General features: G+C 36.9%; 1 protein-coding gene across 8 annotated transcripts in view; it reads left to right on the top strand.

The window, feature by feature from the left end:
• Cdk4 (Cyclin-dependent kinase 4) overlaps positions 1 to 24,697 on the top strand; it is a 326,852-nt gene that overhangs the window by 167,609 nt on the left and 134,546 nt on the right. For all 8 annotated transcript variants that reach the window (XM_081736280.1, XM_081736276.1, XM_081736281.1 and 5 more), the window contains one exon: positions 16,679 to 16,847. In XM_081736280.1, the coding sequence (XP_081592406.1) occupies positions 16,679 to 16,847 (169 nt within the window). The remainder of the gene's footprint in view (positions 1 to 16,678; positions 16,848 to 24,697) is intronic.

Genomic DNA, 24,697 nt, shown 5'->3' with positions numbered 1-24,697 from the left:
AAGCATAATATAATGTTGAAATTCTTCCTGGCCTCCTGTGAGAATACTGTTTTCAGTATAACCTAACAGTTGGTGACTCACGTAGCTTAGTCGCCAACGTTCTCGCCTTTGGTGCAAGTGGTTCTGGGTTCGATTCCTAATGGGACTGTAGTGTGCCACACGCGCCATCTCAATTGGCGCCAAAATTTTTGCCACACTCCACAATTACTCAAACAATTAACGACAATTATTTTTCTAATTGCGTAGACAAGTTTATTTTTTTCTTAAATCTTAAAACAAGGAAAAACGAGAGAACAGGGAAATGTTAGTCATTCTCTTCGCGCATTCAAGTTCCTTCCAGCTGTCTTTAATTTTTTTTCTTGGATGAAATATTCTGTCTGCTTCATCCCTCCCAGCCAGCTGACTGTCTGCTCAAGAATCAGTTAAACTATAACCTTTCTCGTCTGGAGAAGATAATATTTCCGCCTACAGGAAAGTAATAGATTCCTACTTTTGGTTATCACAACTCTTAAATAAATAGATACGACAGCATTAATCCGATTTTCATTTAGTTAACTTAAAGGTTAAAAAGGTTATTTTGCTAGCCAGTAATATATTCAATAACTCTGACACAGAGTCTCATCTTCCTGTAATACAACCACAAGTGTTCGATTATAAATTTGATTATTCACTCTGTTTTTGGACGTTTTAGTAATATAAATTGTCACAGACCTAAATTATTATTTTAAAGCACACTTGCAAAGTTTGAACTTTTGAACTCTTGAAATTTTATTAGAAATATAATGTGTTTGGAGAGTCATGGTGTAATTAAAATTGTCTTAGTAAATTGTACTATCTGTAACTAAAAGTGACTCTTTGTACACATGAGGTCAAATGTTAACCTTCTCAGGTTATCAGGGTTTTTGTATCAAGAAATTTTCCCATGTAAAGGAAGCTTTTAGGATACGCCCTCCGCCTGCTTACGCAGTCGCAGAAACTTAAATTCGTTTCATAAATAATTAGAAATCCAATCAGGTAAAACCCTGACTTACCCCTGCCTTCACACGTCCCTAACCTAGTGCCGTGTGAGAATGATAAGGACAAACAAAAAGTGAGGACATCTCTCTTTAGAGTCATTAAGTGATCAGTTAATTGGGGGATTATTCGATAGTTTTTCGAAGAGGCGCGGGCCTCCGCCCGTTGCCCCCTTCGGGGGAATTCCGATCACCTTTAGAAGTGGCACAAGCTCCCGCTTGTTGTTTCCTTCGGGTAAAGTTCCATCAAACTCCACGACATGGACTTATCGTCCACCGTCTAACTTGGAACTACGCCGGAACGTTGTCACTCTTGATATAGCCCGTTCTTCGGTCGGGAGAAACTTTGTTACATCCCTCACCGACTTGTGCTATTGTGTCGGCAGTGACTGTTAAATTCCATCATACGGCGTAAGGACGGTATTCCTTCCACCACGGACATTTCGTAAAGATTCATCATTGGAGACGAGCAGTGTGTGTTATCACTAATTCAACCTTAAGTGCTCAACTGGACAGTACTTCTGTTCTCACTGTGAGTATACAGCCAATCTACAAACTTAGTTACTTCTACTCAGATTCTGTTTACCTAATCTGAGCACTGGCTCTACACAGATCTTTTCAAGATTTCTCATTAACTCAACCTTTGTGTACCTAAACGCTTCCTAAAACAATACTCGTTAACCTGTGCTAACGCTGAGTTACGTATCTATCGAAGACCTCATGTAGGAAAGTCACCCTGTAATGTATCAAGTCCACGGACTTATTCGAGCCAGCTAATAAAATTCTTCCTAACTCGAACTTGCGTTGTTTACGTCATTCCAAAAACAATCTCAATACTTCCTTTTGGTGAACGTTTCATAATCTTTCTCAATATCTATATTAACGCCTCGTATCGACGTGCCCATGTTGTAGTCTACTGGAGAAGGCAGATGACCTGTGGAATGAAATCCTGTTGGACGTAGTTCGAATCTGGGAACTGCATTCACCATTCGTCTCACCTCTATTCCATCATCCATCCAGGAGAAGACCAGCTTGTGCGAAGTCCCAAATTTCCGAAGACTTCTAATCCCGTACGAAGCTCAGTGACGACCTTGTCTTACATGAAGTCCTGATCATCGTCCGTCTATCCTGCTCTTGTATTTCAGCCGCTCGAGGTACAAGTGAGAATTTTTATCGTAATAGTGTTTTTAGTGCTTTTAAGTGATTGTGCTACCTGGTGCGTACGAAACGGCTACAGCAACGTCGAAGATAACCCCGGAGTCTTCCCATCTCGACTTGGAGTGCCTGGAGGTAGGACCACGGACCTCAGGTGGGTTATCACTGTTTAATTAATATTTTCATGTAACTGTCATTTGCATTATCTTTTCATCAAGTCGCTTAACTGTAAAGGGGATCACCTCCCAAGTAGTTTCAAAATTACTTTGAAACCTTTTGTTGCTTAAATATCGTTTGTGTGAATTGCTAATTACTTTTGATTTCCTAGATCTCTTTTAATTCGAGCAGTAATCTCGTGTTTAATTATAATGATATAATATGTTTTGATATGCTAATTTGCTAAGTATTCTGAACTGGCTGATAGCAGTGGTATTCCAACTCGCTGACGCCTTCTCGCTAATATCGTAATACTCGTAATTATTGTTCTTTTGCGTACTGACCTCACTCGTCCTCATTCAGACGAAAACCGCCTTGCTTTTGTTATCTGTATTGTTCCGGGACCCTAAAAGCTGTCCCCTTGACGAGTGGTCATTCGATAGCCTGTTTGCTTGAGATGGACATCTGCGCCTTTGCGCCTTCACTCGGTTGTTATTGAAATTGTATGTCATTTAACCATCTATCATCCGAGCTGCATAGCTCCTCTTTGACACGGACTAATTTGAAGTCCCAATATAAACAGCCTTTTTCAAGGCTACCTCTTGCTATCAATATAAACAGCCTTTTTCAAGACTACCTCTTGCTATCAATATAAACAGCCTTTTTCAAGGCTACCTCTTGCTATTGTTCATTATTATTGTACTAATAACAACCTCCTCCACCCAGACATACTTTGGTGACAGATTGGTGGAATGTGCACGCGCAACATAATTGTTGTCGGCCTGTGACATGCGATACCTCGCGTCACGCACATAATTTGATAACCGAATCGTTGGGATATGTACCCGCTGACTTAAGTTGGTGGCTACATTGAGACTCGAACCCTGGCCCACATAAATAGTGGCCCTGAAATGAATTAATCTTGTTGTGATATAATTATCCTCTGGCGGTATATAAATACTTGTTGTTCTTGGCTATCGTTCTCTATATCGGTGTCTTCACACCCTGTCAGTACGCCCATAAATTAGTTAAGCGCTCGTGTATATAAAACCTATATTTTGAATTCTACCTGAGCTTACTTGGGAGCGTGAACAAACTATTCGTTGTTCTTTAAATGTAAATGATAGAATCGGTGTTCTACAACTTTCTAACACTGAGAATCCTACCAGTCCACCACGAAGGTCTAAGCTTCCCCTTGAGACCGTTCGTGGCCGCGACAGGACACTCGATCGGAAAGGTGTCATTGGCAAAAATTCTTTCAAACCATCTATCTTGAGTGAATTTTTGTAGAGATTTCCTCATTCACACCAGGCAAATGCCGGAGTGGTTCTGATATAAAGGTCCTAGGCCGCTTTTTTGCTTCCTCGGGTAGTGTGCGATCCCGAGGGATGTCATCCCTTATATGTGACAGGCTAAAATGGTCATCGGTACTGAAAGCCCAGAAATAATAATAAAAATAATAAAAGACGACCTGAAAGTGTGAACTAGTAAGCAAATACCGACAAATTACGTCCCGTGCAACCTCCATACAGGACAGGATAATAGCTTGTAAAATACAGGATGTCTGGCAACCCTATCTATCCTTTTCTAAGATTAAGTACCGGTAGTACAATTTTGCTTTAGTTCTGTATTCCTTTGCCAAAATCCTTTGATCTGCCAAAATTTACTATCTACTCTTCTGTAGTGTTCTCTACAAATAAGACTAAAAAATAAACATTAAAAGGTTAATAAAAAAAATCCAGTTTTGTCCTTTTATTTTAACTCTCACTAGATGAAAGGAATGATTGTAGTGGTTGGAAACACTGGGATGTGTTAAATGGAAACCGTCTCATATCACAAAGAGGAAGACAACAACATTGTTGAGCCGCAATCTTTTCCATGTTGACAGAACAACGCGGGTTTCATTGCTAGTTTTCCGTGGGAATTACCATTTGTGAATAAAGAGATGCCCGTAATACACGGATTCTAATATCGTCCGACACCTCAGAAAGATCTCCGGCATTCCATCCTGGCTGGAGGCAATCACGTGACTACATGGTACGTGACGTCATAAATTACTGGAGAAGCAGAAGTCGGCACGGTCCGCTCTGTAATTTGTGGAGCGATAAAATGACGGTTCGTCGCGTGAAGCTATTCGCCAGCAGTCTTCTATTCTACACATTATGGTTGTGGACAATCTACATACCGCGGGCCATCTTACATCCTCGTTTCGCATACTGCTAAAACTAATTGTAAGAATTTCTTAGCATACTCTCACAGGTAAACGCCAAGCGTGTAAGGGAAATATAATAATAATAGTCTGTAGTAACACATCATGTGTGACTGTGTGAGTTTGTCATAAGATTTTGACATAGAAATGGATCACCTAGAATAAATTTCGTACACATCCGAACAATTTTGCCTGTGTTATAGGTTGCATACCTTTCAGGTCCTTGAATTGTTTTGCATTAACCGCGTGCGAAGAATGGGCAAGTCAACTGCTCCGAGAATCGATAGGGAGAATGCCGAAGGGATTGCTCGTAATATATAAAGGAACGTACGTGTATGTGTGTGTGTGTGTGTGTGTGTGTGTGTGTCCGACAGAGTGATACATTAACTACAGGAATGGTTGTAGGGACATATTCATCTTCTTTTTCTTTTTATCCAGGCTCTGAATTAAAACTGCAACGGATGTAATTACTGCTAATAATAATAAATATACGATTAACATATAATTTGAAATAAGTCTACATATATACTGCCATGTTTACCGATTGCATAATGCATAACCATTTCCCAAATTCAAAATACTCATTAAGATAGATATTCTTGTTGAGTATTATAACAACCAGGATGTTGCGAAGGATCCCTGCTTCGATTCAATTCAATGTGCGTTTGTGATCGTTACTACAACGTGCTTTATCCTCCCTTTTCTTAATTTCATTATTTTCTTTTTCAATTTTACAAGTGGGCTAATGTTTGTATCACTGTTAGAAGACAAACGATAACAATAGAGATATATCCACTACTTGTGTAATCTTTGGACAATCCTTCCCCGTTATACAGTACGTCCAAAATACACATTATAGTGTGCAATGTTGCTTTATCTGTATCTTGAGATTTACTTAATTCGAGGTGAACATATAAATATCGACACTTTCTTTTGTGTGACACTAGTTCCCAAAATCTACAGAGGTAGCGAATATATCAGTGACAATATTTTGAAAACACACTCCCTCGCTTACTTTGAAGGATAACGAGACTTACGGCTCATAATATGAATTTTGAAATATTAGCATATAAATTCTCTTTCAATTTCCCTAGCCTACAGTTTAATAATCTCTACTAATAAATAAAATAATGTGTATATCTCTAATCAGATTTTCATATAGAAAGGATTCACGTAAACTCTCCAAATTTTGTACACAGACCTTCACCAGATCTAATTGCGTATGAAGCAGTTTTTTAAATTTTTACACAAGAGGGGTTTGGGGGCGTCAGAAATTATGCATATATCATTTAGCACATCACAACGCCTGGAAGGCAGGCAACCCAAATGTTCTTCCGGTGGTACAGGTTGCATAACCGATAGGGACATTGCCGGATTCATTTCTCGTCATTATGTTTCATTCATTCATTTTTATTATTATTATTATTATTATTATTATTATTATTATTATTATTATTATTATTATTATTATTATTATTATTATTATTATTATTATTATTTACTTTCAATGATTTTCCAAAATTATTCTACGCGTGAGAAGAACGGGCACTTGTGCTAATGTATAATAAAGAGAAGATTGGAAAAGACAAATGGTAAATATCAAGTATATTACACGATAATTTATTGGTTGAATAAGAAAGTGAGACGAAAGAACGGAAATATCTACCTACTCCATCCTTGTAACACTTTGTAGCCAGTTTCCTAACGCTACGCTTCTATAGGCGTTATACCGAGTTCGATTTCGAGAGAGGAGGTTGCCTCGGATACAAACGCGACTAGAGTTCGGATCTTACTTTAATCAGCAAGTTCTGCCAAAACCTCTCTGATGAAAAGGATTAAATTGCAGTCAGTAAAACGATATAATCCCATCGTAAGCTCAACTGACCTAGGATCTATTTTGCGGCGTAGACATCAGCGTTCTCTCCCGTGTTTGTTGTCTCTTTCAAACTATAAATTTCCAATGACAACTTCAGACACACGTAGTAGAGTTGTCTGAAGTTTAGTAATAAAAAGATTTAATTTTTATGTTCTCTCTGCTGTTAAAAAAGCACTGTATTCACAGTCATCATATCATCTACAAACCGCATATACCTGATCCCACCACCTCCTACCGAATATACCCTGTTTCTTCTAGATAAGTAGGAAAATGATTATAAAAGGGTTAACACATGGTCTAATTCTCCTTCTAATTGGGAAATTTTATTTCTTCTCGCATTCCAACGTTTACTTCATACATGTATACAGTTCATACAAATCTTAACTGCGTGAACAATTTCTCATATAAGAGAAAATGATTTTTCGAAATTAGATAAAACAGATGTTTACTATTTTATACAGCCATTCGGGAGAGCAGCAATCCAACCTTGAGACAGCTTATTCTAAAGTTCTTCAAAAGCAACCATAATCATGCAACATAAATCGGTAAGTCAAGTCCCTGCCATATCCATGCATGTATTATCCGCTCACATAAACTCTTTCAGAAAGGTGAAAATGGTTTTGACAATTGACGTATTGTTTCCCTTAAATTTGTACGTAAGTAATGGATGTGTCATTAATCAAAATGATCAGTTATTTGACTTGAAAATAATAATACTAATAATAATATAGTAATAATAACAATTTATTGAGTCTTGGATTTGGTCGAAACTGACCACTCGACCTTATATAATATAAAACATTGCGGTGAAGGACCGTCCATGTCCATGCATGTGCATATACTGTATTGTGACACTGATAATTTTGTCACCGCCTTTATACAGAGAAGAAACACGTTTACATATTTGTCTCCGTTAGTGTTGGACATTTTATCATGTACTGCGAAATAGGACACAATTATTTTCAATTTTTCTTCCTCTCCCCATTGAAGCATCAGATTGCTGAATGTGCGTAAGTCGTGTCGTACATATTTCCAGAATCTTTGTTCTATTCTGGGGATCATTTTCCTTGTTTCATGTGTCTATGCCAAATAGGGCCCGAGCCATGAACGTTTGTAAGTAAATCGATGTAATCTGCATTTTTTCTAAAAATCGCCCCGATGGCCTTACCTTGCAGGATGGGCTTGGTAACTAAAAGAAATTATTTTCGTAAAAGTTTCGTAACTTGGTAATGAAAGATAAAAGAAATTATATCTTTCAGTTTAACGTCCCACGATTATGCCCTGTAGGCTGAGAGAGACCATGATTAAAGCAAGTGAATGATGGAAGAATTGGTGGAATGAGAAGGTAAAAGGAAACGTTACAACGATATTGTATATCAGTGATTACTTTCATTTTTTATCTTGTAGTTATTTTGGGCAACGGGGCCTAAAAGTACACAATCTGTTGCGAAGAAAAGCATGTATAATACGTACTGGTAGTTACAGTAACAAGATATAGTTGTTTGTTTAAAAGTTGCTATGACAACTGAAAAAAAAAATATTATTAATGAAGAATTGAAAAAAAAAAAAAGGTATTTGTGATGTGTATTAGATGTGTCTAATTTCCAGGTCATGCAATTGCTAGTTCTTGTGGTGCATGATAGTGTTGACTTATCTTATTATTCGAACTATGGGCATAAATGTAATATATAAAAGAGAGAACTACGTATAAAGTAACTACGTAAAGAGAGAACTACGTATATATATATATATAGGGGTGCCCACAAAGGGGGGCTATGACGCAAACTGCGTCATTGAAAAATTTTTTGGGGGGTTAAAAATCTATATAAATATGTTTGAGGGGGTGTAAAATTAATCGAAAAGAGTTTTTTTTTTTCATGGAAGAACACCTACGGATAGACAATTGAGGGGGAGTGCGTCATAGGCATGAGGGGGGGCACCACTTATATATATATATATATATATATATATATATATATATATATATATATATATATATATATATATATATATATATATATATATATATATTAGTAAACTGTTATAACGTGAGTACCCGAGAAAACCTACGAACACAATGTTATCCACCACAAACTTTCTTGGCTGGGGATCGAACCGGGAACACGCACCAGAGGTAAGCGCTCTACCACTGAGCCACCGTGCCCCAAAAGGTTAAAGAAAATATGGATTCAAGTAGATTGTGATTGCCGGCAACAGTCTTCCTGTTACGCATCTTTTTAAAAGGATCAAGTCATAGATTTTTATTCAGGAGCCGAATGCGACCATTTGGCCAACACTGGTTCCTACACTGTTCATATTTGTATAGTTGAAGATTTTTCTATTTGATGGCAACCCTGTAAAAGTTCTTCGAAAACAGAGAGGAGACCCACGTTGTTTTTGAAGTCTACCCCACTTTTTCTTCTTCAGCTGAATTGTTGACTCCCCTGTTTTCACTTTTTTCTGTTCCTCTCTTTTCCCTTCTCTCGTTGGTTCTTTCCTCCCTGCTCCCCTCTGAAGCTATAACAATTTCCTCTCTCTTGCACCTCACGCCTCCCTTCCGCCCTAGCGTTTCATTCATGAGAGCAGACCGCTTCCGATGTTGCCAGCTTATTTTTCCTTTTTTTTTCTGTTTCTCTCCTCTAGTCGCTCAATACTGCTTTACAGCGGGAATCTGTCTGCTCGTTGGTGCGTGTTGCTCGCCACCGGACAAAAACTAGCAGCAAAAGGAGAAAGGAAGAAGGATAAGGATGAAGAGAGCGAGAGAAAGTGAGTAGGGTATTAGATTTTAGTCGAAGTGCAGCTGAGACAAAGTGCGTGGTGGAATTCCAGACGAATTGACGGGGGTTGCCAGACACACGAGAATTTTAGTTATTCTCTCAATCCTATATTCACTTACGACTTCTACAGGAACTTACTTGATACATATAAAAGTAAACAGTGCATGACAAACCGGCCTGGGTTTGAATCTCTCAACGGTCCTTCCTAGATGCTGATTTTCATTCTTCTTATGAAATAAATATCAAAGTAGTGCCTTTGATTTTTTTTTTTTTTTTTTTTTGCCTATCAAAAATTCAGCATTTCTTTACAGCACAGAAGCTACTTATAATTAGTAAGTTATTTAATCAATTATCCCCCATGCTTGTTCTGAGATGATTTCTGACAATTTTGATCCGACTCATGGTTCTCTTAGCTAAGCAGCTTGTTACAGAGAGTGAAAGCAGAATTCTATAGAGCCCATTTAAATTTGGAAATCCCGAGAGTTTCTGTAAACACCTGTATGGCTTAATAAAGCCTTGTTTAATCCTGTGTTCATAGGTTTCCTTCAGAAAATTTCCCTCAACTGACACAAAATTTTCCCACATCAAATTTTCCCTAGCTTGTACAGTTGCCGATTTCTATGACAACTTCTCATAAGATTAATTTTGCTATATTAAAGGAATTGTCAACCACATTTGTTTTTTGCTTCTATCTTTTAACTTTTTTTTTTTTTTTTTTTTTTTTTTTTTTAAAGAAACACACACACCAAAAACACCGAGCCAACAATGGGTGGAAATTATGCTACTTTGAAATACACAGAGATACTATTGCTGTTATTTTGGTTTATTTCTGATGAACAAAGAAAAATACAAGCATTTATATTGGTCAGTCAATCAGCGCGAAAATTTCTGTGTGGATTTTCACGTTTTATCGAAATAAATTCCTTTTTGCTAAATTTACCTACGAAATTTCCGTAGATTACTGAAATTTCCCTCAAACTACGAACACTGGTTTAATCCAGAGCTTCACAGTTATTTCCATGCCGTTTTCTTCATCATCAATTTGTTCCGCATCTAAAGCTTCCTCTTGAGCATCTCCAGAGTCTAATTTACTACCATTGTTCTTGTATTGCTTGAAAATAGACTTTTTTTTTTTTTTTGGTTTGGGTAACAAATCAGAAAGTCTATGTTGTGGTGTAAGTTTTCTAGCTCAGCTACTGTTTTTTCAGTATCAAAATGATAGAAGTCTCATAATTCTTGTATCATATTTGACCGGAGACTCATTCATTAAAGTCCATCATGGGGGGGGAGGGGAGGGAAGGGCCATTTGGGTCATTAAGGCCAAGTATTGGTTTGAAAAGCGATCTAGTAATTGAGCAGTCAGTGAGTCAAGGATGTTAAAGTAAATATCAACTTTAATTGTTTTTAAGGGTTCAGTTATAACATCAACTGCTAGCTCGTTCATAAACCTTTTCCTCTTCTGTAAAATAATACCCCCTTCCCCCAAATTTTAATGACGCCATTGGCATCAGGTTCCCCCTTGTGGGCACCCCTGATAACAATGATCTGTCCAAATTGGATTTTCATTTCTAGAAATAATGGGAGTACAGCACCATGAGTTAGCTAAATTATCCCCACACTAGAGGTAAAAATTAAGGGAATGCGTGGGGACGTCGTCACCCCATTTCCAAAAAATATCTATGACTTCCTAAAAAAATACAATGGGCAAAGATAGGCACGAGGAGTGGCGTGACGTCATACTACCCCCTACTTTTTCAGAACCACTTTTACCCCTGCATATTGTAACATTTTTCGGTAATATTGCAAGAAATAATTGACAAATGTACTTCCATGATAATAGGTAAATGAATAAGTTCAGTATTAAAATCAACAATACTTGTTCGTTATTTAAATATCGGTCGTTATGGAGAATCTGCCTTCATGATATTATTTAAGTATTTTTGCCAGTAATTTGTTACTGTTTTACCTAGAACTCGTATTGGGTATATGTCTGATACAGACCAATGCTTGATTATATATGTTGATGAAATATAAGACCAATACGAACTCAAATTTTTGCATTTTCTCAAACAAAGCGGTACATGAAATTAATCAAATCTCGAAGACCATCAATCAACAAAGACAACCAAACATGGTTAAAAATGCATTTTCTGGGTGAGCACCAAGCATAGTAATTACATGTTTGTTTGTGTCCTGTCGCTGTCGGTAAGCGACGACCCTTTTGGAATTTTAGCAGCAGCTGTTCAGCCAGCAACAGGAAATGGGTCATTCACTTCGTGCTAATGAGCCATTCCTACGGATTCTGTCGTGGAAATTAGTACCATGCTGGTTGAAGCCAATGAATTATATCCAAAAGGGATCAGGATCTTTTGTCCTTAGATAATTCATTTGGGTACCTCTTCTTTCGAAAACCACAAACTCTTTGAACACTTCTAATTTCTGCTTTTATATTGGAAATAAGAACTCCTGTCAAATTTTTAATGTTGCAGAACAGAGTTGCCATCCTTTGAAGATGAATGTAATTTGTGATCAACGTTCTGCCTCATTGAATTTCGTGTAGAGAGGCTGTTGAACCATACAGTTAACAAACTTCACTATGATGCTTCTTTTCCTATTGGAAGCGGTTCACTGATCACTTGGAGACTGCCGCCGACACTTTAAAGAAAGAAAGATAAAAATGATAAATTCCAGATGAAATAGAATGAATTAACACTTAAAGTAGGTTCATTAAGAAACATACATAAGGAATCTAGTTTAGTTTGTGTAGTTCATGGTCTATTACATTTACAAGTATATAGTAAAGTTGTAGAATTTACCTGGTATGAGACCACATTACATTGGATGTGTTAAATTGGAGGTGGAAATGAATTTTATCGTTTAAATGTCATTTACCGGAGGCCAAGCGAAAATCTGTGACACTGTTTGCATACAATATTTGAACCCCGAACGGTCCGATTATGTAGCGAGAAAATGTTGACACCTTCGCTACCTTGAAACAATTTTAACTCATATTTACTTGTTAAATCATTAATAAGATATACTTTTCTCATTTCATACATTTTCCTTCTCATATGTTCTATTCTATGCTTCTTTATTAACTTTCTTTTGGTGTGTCCATGTGCATTGTAATTTGTGTAGTTTCTTGCGTTTGTATACTTGCATTTGATTTACTTATTTTTGTATAGTTTTGATAGTTAATCCTTATACATTTATAGAAAGTATACAGTGATTTCCATAATCTCTCTGCTTGTTTCTCTTGCGTTTGCATAGCTCAGTTCTTGTTCCTTTTGCGCTTTTGTAGATTTTCCTGTTTCTTCTTGTCGTGGTCTGCTTGTTCTCATGTTTGTATAGTTCATTGTTTTGTCTATTCGTTCAGTTTTCGAAAACTACTTCGTTTTCTGTTTTTCTTTCGATTGGACCTGTACGCTGATTTGATGTAATGAATTTGCCTCAGTTCCAGCTTGAATATCTGTTTCAAACAGAATAAGAAGGTTTTTCGGTTTATATCTGATCAATTAGGAACGCCGAATTAGGAACTGTATGGGGAATGACGTCTCTGTTGTTATGAGCATTAGTTTGTTTGAAGTTGTAGATGGTGAATGCAGTTAAATTGTCTATATTGAATCATTACGGGCAAGGGGATGCCATAGCCTTCTTCCGTGCTTGTTTTTCGTACATGCACATAGTGAAACTGTCGGGAGAATGGGTTTACACTCGGGGTGACTACTGCGAAAGTTAATATGGCCCGTGACGAAACAATCGCCGGCCAAAAGCACCAGGATGAGGGCTCCAATAAAAGTGACACTCGTAATGCTGCAGGGGATCACCGATTGACGTGCCAGGAAAAATCACCGGCCCATCATGCGATGAGCCAGCGATTCAATTTGGCACTGTCAACTGTAAACATAGCTATTTATAAACGACTCCGGCTGAAGTATATATCCGTAAGGCTTACGTACACAACTTGTTCCCTTACCACATTACAGATCGAAAAACAGTGCAAGAACTATACGAAAAACACGTAGCGGGGTCCAATGAAATCATCACAGTGGATGAAGCATACATCAGTCTCACTGCTAATAGTCACATCGACATACCATAACATCGATGCCAAGGACCGTTGCAACTTTGTTTGCAACTATTGGGAAAATTTCACTTGTGGATTTATGGTTGTTATGGGGTTCCGTTATGTGGACAAATTGCTGATACTTTCAAGAATTCATTGTAACATCAATTTTGGATCAACATCCATTATTGTACGGTGGGGACGACAAGCAAGTGAGGATCTATATGGGACAAGACTTCAAGTCATATCACCAGAACAATTCTGTGTTGTATATCAGGAAATGGAAATTAGGAATTTGTCTTCCGTTTCAAGATATCACTTGAAGAGTCCTAATCCAAGCCCAATAAATTTCTGTGGCTTTAGCCTGTTGAAAAGCCTCTCCAACATTGAGTTCGGGAGCCCTCTCAGGTCACTGGAAAGTTTGCAGGAAGGAATGGGACCAAATTCATTGCCTGTACTTAGCCGGAGTTTACTTCAATGGAAATTTCGATGTTGGACGATAGTCTACAGTGCCGGGGGTCCAATACAACATTATCGGTGGTGACGATGAGGTTTCTCGTAAGGTGAGATCCCTTCAAAATTGGTCCGATGTAAACCGAAGAACCCTATGTAAATTGAACATACGCAAAAGGTCAGGGCATCAATGTTATATAATTTCCTCCTATGAAATGTCAATTTAACATATTGATATTCTGTTATTTGTATTTCGACGAAAGCTGCGTTGAATTCAGTTGCTTCTACAAGGATTTCTTAGTTGTACATATAAGAACGAGATGTGTAAGAGAGTTTACCCAACAAGAATGTTTGTGAACAGTATTTGTGTTCTTTGGGTGTATCCTCTAAACTGTGACAGTCACCACTATTTTGAGACTTATGGGTGTTACTGTAAGTAATTAGAGTAACGGCACTTTTCTTCATTGCTTAATAAGGCCTCCTTTACAATTATAAGCAACACATCAAAATATTAAAACTTACATTTGTGATACGACCTAATTTTAATCCGCATACGTCTCGTAGGGCAGACACAATGTTACATGCATTTTCATGATGTATGTATTAAAGAGAATTTGCACGAGATGGGTCAGCATATGTCAGAGGGACCGTTAGACTAAATATTATTTAACAATACATTTTCTTTTTCTTGTGAATTTCATGTTAATGTTGACCTTAGTTAATATGCTATAGTTTTGTGTACTTGTATATTGACCTTCAAGAAGCTTCATTCATTTGCTGACCTATCAAGTGACACTTTATCGCTTCTTTGTCGCCAGAACATACTTTGTTTCACAGATCTCTGGCACCATATTTCTATATGAAGATATGTGGTTAGGTAATATTAATAAAAAAGATTTCTAATTGCATATTTTATAATTTTATTGAAATTATAAGTACTTGTCGGAATTTCTCGATAAGAAGGCCGAGCATGGTACCGAATTATTTTGTGCTTCCCTCCAAACTAACTTGGCCTAAGATCTCAAATACGAAAGATGAATTAACCTTTTCCGCTAGTATAGTGAATAGCACGCGCTCCTTTAGTGGACAGGGTCTTAAGTTCGAGTCCTGTAGGAGAGTCGAAAAATTTGAACACATTACGGTAGTTCGGGTTCCACCTTAAACTGTAGGTCTGCGTCTCATATAGCCTCGGTACTAAAAGGAACGCTAAACTTCAATCCAGCTATCCATCAAACGAAAAATAAGCTTTCTGAATAAACATAAAATAAGACTGGAAAAGAGGTAGAAAAAGAATTAATTTTAGGACACTATTGAATATTCAGTTCTGGATATCAAATCCCGATTCTTACAAATTGAAGCAAGTTCGCTATCGTTATTATGATATGTTTCTTAAATCATCTTAAAATAAAGTTGAGAAAATATGTATTCTTCCCCTCGGAAAGGAAATGCGAGCAATGACATCTATAGACAAGTCGGTCAACTGCTTGAATCGCGCGGGGATAAGAAATATTAATGCTAGCTTATAGGATCGTGCAAATTATTCATTATTTTTTTATTATTTTTTAAAAAAATATCTTGTAGTAAAATTTGAGAAATATTATCACAATGTTGTTTTTCGAAAACGACTTATGTGTATTTTACAAAATGAACCAAGGTTTTATCTCCATCCTAAGCTTATTAAAATGCTTTGGCGTTTCCATATTTTTCATTGATTTCCTTATGGAGTTTTCTATTATTAGTATAATAAGTTACAAGTTTAATGTGTGCATAAAGCTTCTATCGCTAAGGTGGCATTACCGTATCTGTTGTTCACACTGAACTATTGTGAAAAAAAAAAAAAAAAAAAAAACTATAGACCCGATATATATAGCCGCGGATCCAAGGTATGATCAAGGGAGAATCTAAACCATAGTTTGTCGTTTATCCAGTGTAAAGAAAGTAGGATTGAAGCCCATTTTATCCAGTGTATACCTGAGCGTGAAGGGGGCTATAGCTTCTATAGCCCTCTTCTTGGGTCCGGGCCTGTATATGCAGGGTATCTCAAAAGTCCCCTGACATAGATTAACTTTGTTATTATTAGAGTTACAAAACATTAAGAGGAGAAACAGTCTCCAAATACGATGTTTTCAATCTAAAGTGAAGGATTTTTTTTTTTTTTTTTTTTAATCGGACGAGCCGTTTGGGCTTACACTCTTTATGCGCCAGATGTTAAATGAAAATACAACGTTGCCATTTACCTAGACCCACAACGTAAGTGAATTAAGTTATTGTCTTTTACGCTAACATGTCGATGGCCAGCCCCCATTTCAAATAGTACAGTAACTTCATTCACTTACGTTGTGGGTCCAGGTAAATGGCAAGGTTGCATTTTCATTTAACATTGTGTGCATAAAGAGGGCGCAGCCCAAACGGCTCGTCCGATTTAAAAAGAAAAATCCTTCACTTTAGATTAAAACGGTCATATTTGGAGATGTTTTTTTCCTCTTACATTCTGTTGTGACTCTCGTAATAAATTACGAGTCAGGGGATTTTTGAGTCACCCTATATGTAATATAAAATATAGTGAAAGGTGTTTATGAACCATGTTAAATCGAAGCTCGTAATCCACATTAGCTATACTTAGTCTTGCTGCCTTGGTTACTCAATAGATATGTGCACTTGCTGCACTGTTGTTTCTGTGAAGGGCCGCTCCCTCTGAACCAATTCGGGAACTCAAGTGCTAGACTCTGTACAACGGTCAGTATCATGTGCGTAGATTTTCTGGGAGTTCATTCTGTTCCCTTTCATTATATGTAATCAGTTCTTTCATTATTCAGTTGCATATATTTCATCTGCCTAGGCATAACCACAGCATGTTAGTTAAAGCTTTCATTTCATCTGCAATAAGTCTCCCGTATGAGGAACACAGAATTAGATTTGATTAAAATAATTGATTCACAATAATTATTACCTTCATATATTCTATTTCTACAGGAGCGTATGGAACCGTGTATAAGGCAAGAGATTTGGCCAACGATGGTCAGATAGTTGCTCTGAAGAAGGTACGAGTTCCGTTGACGGAAGATGGCATTCCTATGTCTACTATCCGAGAAATCGCTCTTCTTAAGCAACTAGATCAGTTTGAGCATCCCAATATTGTCCGGTAAGTACGAACAATTTCCCATTGTTTCATTTATAAGTCTGAATTCACCCTAGTCGTTGCTAACGAACTTAAAATATGTTGTACATTTTCCTAAGGTGAGTAATATTGTTTATCAAATTACCTTTTGCATTCTGTTTTCGACATGTTTAAGGAATGTATTTTATCTCTATTATTATTATTATTATTATTATTATTATTATTATTATTATTATTATTATTATTATTATTATTATTATTATTATTATTGAAATATATTCTCTCTTTTTGGGACATTTATTGGAGTTTTATAGTTTTCTCTGTGTGTTGTTACTAGAAATATGAGAGAGAGGATCAAAATAATTTAAGTGCCTAGGGAATTATCTACTTATTAAAAAAAAAATGTACGTAAGAGTGCACGTCTGCTGCAATTCCTTCCTTGGTTAAAAACATTCAACAGTGGACGAAATCATAGATTATTCCGGGACTTTTCCGAGATAAATAATAATGAAAACACTTCTGTCACTGTTCGTACTTTTTGACACTAGCGAGTTATATTAGAAGAATATTAGTGACTTGTGCTAGTGAATATCTGCTTAATGGTGCTATAATTATTAAGAATTGTTGAAGTGGATCAGTAATCCTAATTCTGAGTTCATCTCTTCAATCTTTCTCTTTAATTTCCAGTTATCCTAATACTATAACCCCTTCTCTCCCAAAAAGAAGAAAAAAATCGCTCCTTGCTCTACGCTGCGATCAGTTCAGTAAAACTTGTGCAAAATATTCAGACATGGCAGTAGTACCATTGATTTATGAAATATGAATAAAACATATGGTTACTAATTTATAGAACACGGATACATTTACTCGGATCCAACATCGTACAATCTGCAGCAAAACACCTGCAACATGAGCATGTATGTTTGTGAAACGACTAAGTCTTTTGTTCCAAAATAAATGTGCAGGGAAGGCCACCGAGGTTTCTCTTGGCGTGAATCGTGCCACTTAGACGCTATGTGAATTCCCTGCGCTGTTAGGCGTAGTTTCACAATAAACTTACATGCTCATGTTGCAGGTTTTTTGCTGCGGACTGTACAAGCAATGCTATTTCCGGCATTTGCGTAGTGATAGAGTTACTATATTCTGAAAAGACAAAATGCGAATACACTTCCATCTGGCTAACTCGTTTCATAAACATTAACTTTCCACACAAAAATGCGAAGTTTTATCTTTTTATTTTTAAGTTTACTATTAAAACTATCAGAAATGAGATGGTCCAAAGATGTGGAAAACCCCTAATAAGTGGATGCAATATATAATAAAAATAACAATGTAGATGGGAAACAGGGATGAGGAAAATGTTTGAGGGCATATCACAATGATGTACGCCATCTTGAATTTTACGCAGTTGTCTTAAATGAAACCATAGCTTGTAATATGTTATTTTAATAGTAAGTTTTTATAGAAATTGAATGGCACCGTTACTTCAGCTCTAGCGCTAACCATTGCGAAGTTACGACTGTTTCTTTGCTGTATTCCCAACAAAAGAGGATAGGCATACTGGAAGGTCCACGTGTTCAATGTGTTTTACATTCCGATCGATTGTCAGATGCATTCTGATTTCCAGTCACGCAGAATCTTGTTGTGCAAAGTGTTGGCTGTAATGTTGGAACATGGGTCCACAATTTGTTCCTTGAGATGCTGAACATCTCTAATTTTCACTGCGAGGGAAGCCGTTCCACATCACCTTGCAGATCAATCCATGCATTAGGAAATTGCTGATCGAAGCGCCCATGGGCTCAGGTAGCGTAATGGCGTGGAGCGCCATTGTGCTTGAAAAACCAACGGAATGACACATCCTCCGACAGCATTGATGGCAAGATGTCATCTAACATCCACCGATAATCTATCGCTGTTAGGGCCCCATTGGATCCATAAAACGAGCCCCTCACACACCACACCACACTATCACATGCCGGGAACACCTGCGAATGCGTTAAACCAATGCGGATTACAACTGATCAGTACCAGACGATCAGTTGTTAACCTTGCCCGATTAAAAGTTTACCTCATCAGTAAATAATACGTGAGAAGTGAATGTGGAGTTTTGTCGTAGCTGCTTTGTGGCTGATTGAGCAAGTTCCAGACGACAATCTGGATCATCTTCAGTAACGTGTTGAAGTTGCAGCTTATAAGGGTCCAGTTAGATGTACATCAGGGTGCACATTATGTCAGTATATAACACCACTTTCAGACGTTACACTACTCGTTTTTTTTTTTTTGGGGGGGGGGAGGACTTCTAAATAATGCCAAAACTGCCAAAGTTATCTCCTCAGTCGCCGTGCGTGGTCTACCAGTGTTGGATCAATCAGCCACAAATCCAGATCCTTGGAATTTTTCAGCACTTTCAAAACCAATGCTGATGGAAGTCCTTTCCGGATGACTGCGGTTGAAGTTGTCTGCATTCACCTTAGTGCTTCGTTCTCCAGAGATTAGCACAATCTCAATGCGTTCTGCGTGCGTCAGTCATCATCTGCTACTAAATCACCTGCAACGATACAAAGAAATAGTCACCATTTCTTAATGGTTAGCGGTAAAGCAAAAATAACAGTGCCATTCAATTTCCAGGAAAATTTGCTATTAAAATGATACATGCTATGATTTCAATTTAAGACAATTGTGTAAAATTCAAGATGGCGGATGTCATTGTAGTTTTTCCTTAAACATTTCCCCCAACTCTATTTCCTACCTAAATTTTTATTTTGATTATATTTTGCATTGTTTACCTCTTATCAGAGTGTTTTCACACTTTTGGATCGTCATGTATATTGATGTGTATAAAAAACAAACAAGTTCTTACACAGCATTCATGTTGACTATTCGTATTCGTATTTTTCAGTATATATGATCCTTTTTAATAATTCCTTTGAATACAAATAGCCAAACGTATCTTGACGTGTAAAATGTTGAAACTTAATTGACACTTTAGTGTAGGAAATGCTGATTAATCAAGGGAATTTTGGAAAATGTGTGTTGACGGAAATTTCATACTCAAATTGCGGGTGTCTCCGCACAAATGCTGGTATATGACAATCCTACACAGTGGAGAGTCTATGTGCGTTACGTTACGTTGACATGAAATAACAGTTGAAAGGCAAGAAGTTTCTGGTTGCTGGATTTCGTGACACGATTTTACAAACTGATTAATTTATTTAGTATGCATCACGCAATTCAGACTTTTTTCATAGCGAATACATACAAACAAAATGTAACTTTTTGTTTATATACCCAGGTATGTTTGAAATATTTTTAGTCTTTGTGGACTATTCAAAGTTAGTTAATAATGTATTATTATGAGGGCGGGCTTCCGAAAAATAACATGAAACAGTTATCGAGTAAGTATTAAGTGTCGTGTCTTACGGACAGTGTTGTAATGTCATGCATGCTTTCTTGGAAACTTATATATACAATTCTTAATTGCATTATTAAAATTTTAATAAAACACGACCTGGGCAATCAATTACATACTTACTGTGTGTAGGATTAGATTTACCTTTTGAGATTCTACAAACGCAAAAGCAACCACTCGTAGCAGTTCGATGTTAAACATCCCAAACATGTGCCTTTGTTGCCAAGGATGTTCTTTCCTGCATGATTTGACTCATTGCAATGTCTTAGAATCATTTTTAATGCATGATTTATCGGCAATGCATAAAGACATTATTCCAGGAAGGCGTGCCCCGTTATGCCATACCGGATGTGCGTACACTTCCATAGCTCATAAGCACGCGTGTAGACATGATGTTTCTCTTAGGCATTGTGTTTTACACCCACTCCAAAGCGTGATGTATTTTGCATATGAGATTATTGTAGCTACGTGATGCCCTATATTTTTTTCTTGTTGTACCATTATAGATCTTTTTTGTAATAGTTCTCAATTGATCTCTAAATGTTTGCCTGCTAAAAATCGAGGCAATGTCTCGGTATGTGCTTAAAATGGAATGATCTTTGATTCCGATATAAATTGAAATAAAAATCTTCTAAAAAAAAAAATATTAACCGACTTCAACCAAAGCACTGACAACAACAATAATAATATAAAGGGCTTAATATCGTATGTATGTTCACGTGCAATTCCGTAACATACATTAATAAAAGCTCTAAAAGAGCAGAAAATAATAAAGTTCTTAATACCAGAAAAAATCATTAGTAATATAAATAAAGTCTGTACCAAACTGAACAAATTAATACCTCGTACACCCACTCGTAAAATTTCCATCCAAACTAATTAGGAATTAATTTGTTTGGCTTGGTATAGACTTAAAATCTTTATAGGTATTAGTAATGAATTACTTTCTGATTTTAACTCTATTAGCTGTTGGGAACTTTCATTAACTAACTCAAAAACTACTGTTATCAGATCCTGATAAAGTTTATATGGGGAGCTGGGAGAAAATAATGTTCTTTGAAACTAAAAAAAAAAGAATAATCAAGTGGCTTCGCGTGGCGTAGTCGCTAACGCTCTCGCCTTCGGTGCGAGCGGTCCCAGGTTCGATTCCCGGTGTAAAACGCTTTTTCTGGCCAGCCATCCTGAATGAGGTTTCGCTGGCTTTTCCTCATTCACACCAGGCAAATGCCAGGGTGGTACCTAACATAGATCCCAATCCGCTTCCTTCCTTACCTTTCCCCTGATAGTGTGCGCGCCGAATGACGTCATTCCTCAGATATGACGGGCTAAATGGCATCGGCCGAAAGCCAAGAAACCTAAATCCTAAAGAATAATCAAAATCGGTATATATACTGTATGTATTGGAGTTCTGCTGGTGGACTGTCTTCCAGTGGGTGCAATGATTAATGCAGCCTGTTGCTGTGGTCTCTTGAGGAAGTTGCGCGAAAACATCAAAGACAAACGTCGTGGTAAGATCTCCAAAGGTGTTCTGCTTTTGGACGACAATACCTCCTCACACACAGCATGTGAAAAACACAGGACATATTGGCCACCCTAGACTTTCAAGTGTTGTCGCATCTCCCTTATTCACCGGACATAGCTCCATCCGATTATCATCTGTTCTCGAATCTCAAAAAATATCTCAAAAGTCACCGTTTTCAGAGTGTTCAAGCAGCAACTGATGGTACAGACGAGTGGTTGCAGCAGCAGACAAGAGACTTCTATTTACAAGGACTTAAAATGTTGCACGACAGATGTCGCAAATGCATTGACTTACTAGGGGAATATGTGGAATAGTGTGTGAGTTTCAGCTTCCTAACTCATTTTTTCTTGGTAAGGCTTAATCTTTATCAGCAACCCTCCCCCCGCATCATGAAATTATAAAATTTATATAAAACCATCGCGATATCATACTTTCTCAAACAAAATGTAAATAAACGAAATTGATGCACCTAGTCTAGCTAGTAAGTTACGTGATCATACACACAATATGATATGGAAACTATCAGCCGTTGATTACTTTTATGGTCTAGCTACGAAGACTATGGTTATATCCTCATTAAGGGTCTTCAATACAGCGAAATTAAACTACCGCTAATTTTAGTTTTTCTGTAATATCTCCAAAACAAATAAAAAATATTCGAAAAGCAGAAACGTAGTGAACTAGACAATACGATTTTGCATGTGATACCTTTACCACAGTTCACCTATCTGCTTTTGGTATGCCACAATTTACAGAATCCGCAAAAAATACTAAATCTATCTACTATTGCAAATCGAAAGTAGATAGTTGACTTGTGATAACAGTATCACATGCAAAATCATATTGTCCAGTTCACTACGTTTCTGCTTTTCGAATGTTTTTACTTGTTTTGAAATTATTACAGAAAATCTCTAAAATTAGCGGTAGTTGAATTTCGCAGTAGTGAAGACCCTTAAGTTAATATGGAATCACCGGGAAAGAATATTTGTTAATAGCGTGATTTTTCCATGTGTCATAATGTTCCCAATCATCTCTTCTTTTTTTGAAATATTCGACAGTATACCCCAGTTTTCTCGTACCGTTTCTAATACTCTTTTATGTGACACTTCGTCCACTTCCAAATTTCAGACGCTTCAGACATGTGCTTTCACCATCTTTTTACGTCAGTGCACCCAGTTAGATCTTGACCTACTATACAAGTGTAATATTATGATCTCCAGATGTTTGGTTTCCGAATTATGGGCCGTCAATTTTGGGGGCTTGGATAAGTCACATTTTCTTAAAATAATTTTAATAAAGATCTGCTTACGTTAGAAATCAACGAACTACTATTTTTTTCGCAATTGGAAACCATGTGCTAGTTAAATATTTTTATTTGTAATTGTTTAGTACTGTATTTAGTTTAAAGGAGTTCGCTTATGCATATGAATTTGTAAATAAGTATATAGAAATCTTTGGTTTTGTCCGGAATGTGCGCTTGCTAGAAGACAGTGCAGTCTTCCCTAAGATTAGGAGGCTGTAAAAGCCAGGGGGGAGTGTCTCAGTGGTAGAGCACTTACCTCCGGTGCGTTGGATCCCTGGTTCGATCCCCAGCCAGATAAGTTTGTTGTTGTGGACCACATTTTGTCCGTGGGTTTTCTCAGGGTACTCTCAGTTCCTCCTACATTCTCATCTACCAATTTTTCCATCATTCACACGCCTTAAACATTTGTCTTAGCAAAAGGGCATAAACATGGAACGTCAAACTGGAAGATTTAATAAAAGTTATTGGGCCTTATGCAGAGTCGTTTTGATGTATGTTTAGCGTCATACTAAAGACCTGACTACTGCAGGAAACATATGTTAGTCGAACTCTTTAGTATGGCACTAATCACGAGTCAGAACGACTCTGCGTAAGTCCCATTGTATCTGTACTCATTACATTCATTTTAACTTTCTTTAGTATCTATGCTCTTACGTTCATTTTAGCTTTCCTTTTAGACTTTCTGCTGGTCTCATTTATACGCTGGAAGAAGGAACTTCCGTTTATCAATATCAAAGAGAATTGACAAATAGTAGAAATTAACGAGAAGATAATCTGAGAGGAAAAAGAAGTCAGTTTCGGGAAGCTGTCGTAGATTAGATTTTATACCAGGAAACAATAGGCAGAAAATGTTTCGCAATAATTGCATACTGTTGAATAAATAATACTTAAAAAAGCTATCTTTGAGTTTTTTTTAAATTTAAATTTAACTAATCAACCAAAATACTCACAGTCAGTTCTACGACAGTAACTCTGTCGTGTAACTTTGGTTATCTGAATCTGCGTAGAATAGCTAATTGATTCCACCTTACTGGATTTTTCTAAAATGAATTACGCCGTACTGAAAATTCATTAATGGAATATGAACATAATTGTGGCTGTTCCAGAATATCATCAAACAAAATCCGTTCACCATCAATAACCTTCTCTTCCTAAATTTTCCCGAGAGAAATCGTATTTTATTGAAGATTTATTAAAAATATATGTATATGTTGTGAAAAATGGGCGAGATTATGGTAATAGTTTTCGAAAAAATTTTCCGTACAAAATTTACCCCTTCCATTAATTTACTTTTTCCGGACTCTTCCGAGAGTAACTAATGGCCTTTAATGAAATAATTATAATGTACGAAATATAGTTAAGAAAACGGGCGAGATATTTTCGAGCAATAGCATTTTTGCTTTTACTAATCAGTAACTTAATTTTGGTTCTCATAGTTTCTTTCATGCTTCTACAATAAGACGAACACTTAGAAGCCACTATTTCGACTCTATGCAGCCGTTAAGCTTGTACACGCTAAATTAGAAATTCATCGTTATGTACATTTGTTGAAATTGGGATTTCGTTGTGTTTAATTTATGATTTTCTTCATATTGTAGTTTTAAAGAAACTTGAAGAGCAATTATATCAGATACAGTGAA

This window comes from Thermobia domestica, chromosome 13 (assembly GCF_964235325.1).
Source record: "Thermobia domestica chromosome 13, izTheDome1.hap1.1, whole genome shotgun sequence".
NCBI classification, from domain to species: domain Eukaryota; kingdom Metazoa; phylum Arthropoda; class Insecta; order Zygentoma; family Lepismatidae; genus Thermobia; species Thermobia domestica.
Note: the sequence above shows the minus strand (reverse complement) of the source record. Positions and strands in the feature narration are given on the sequence as shown.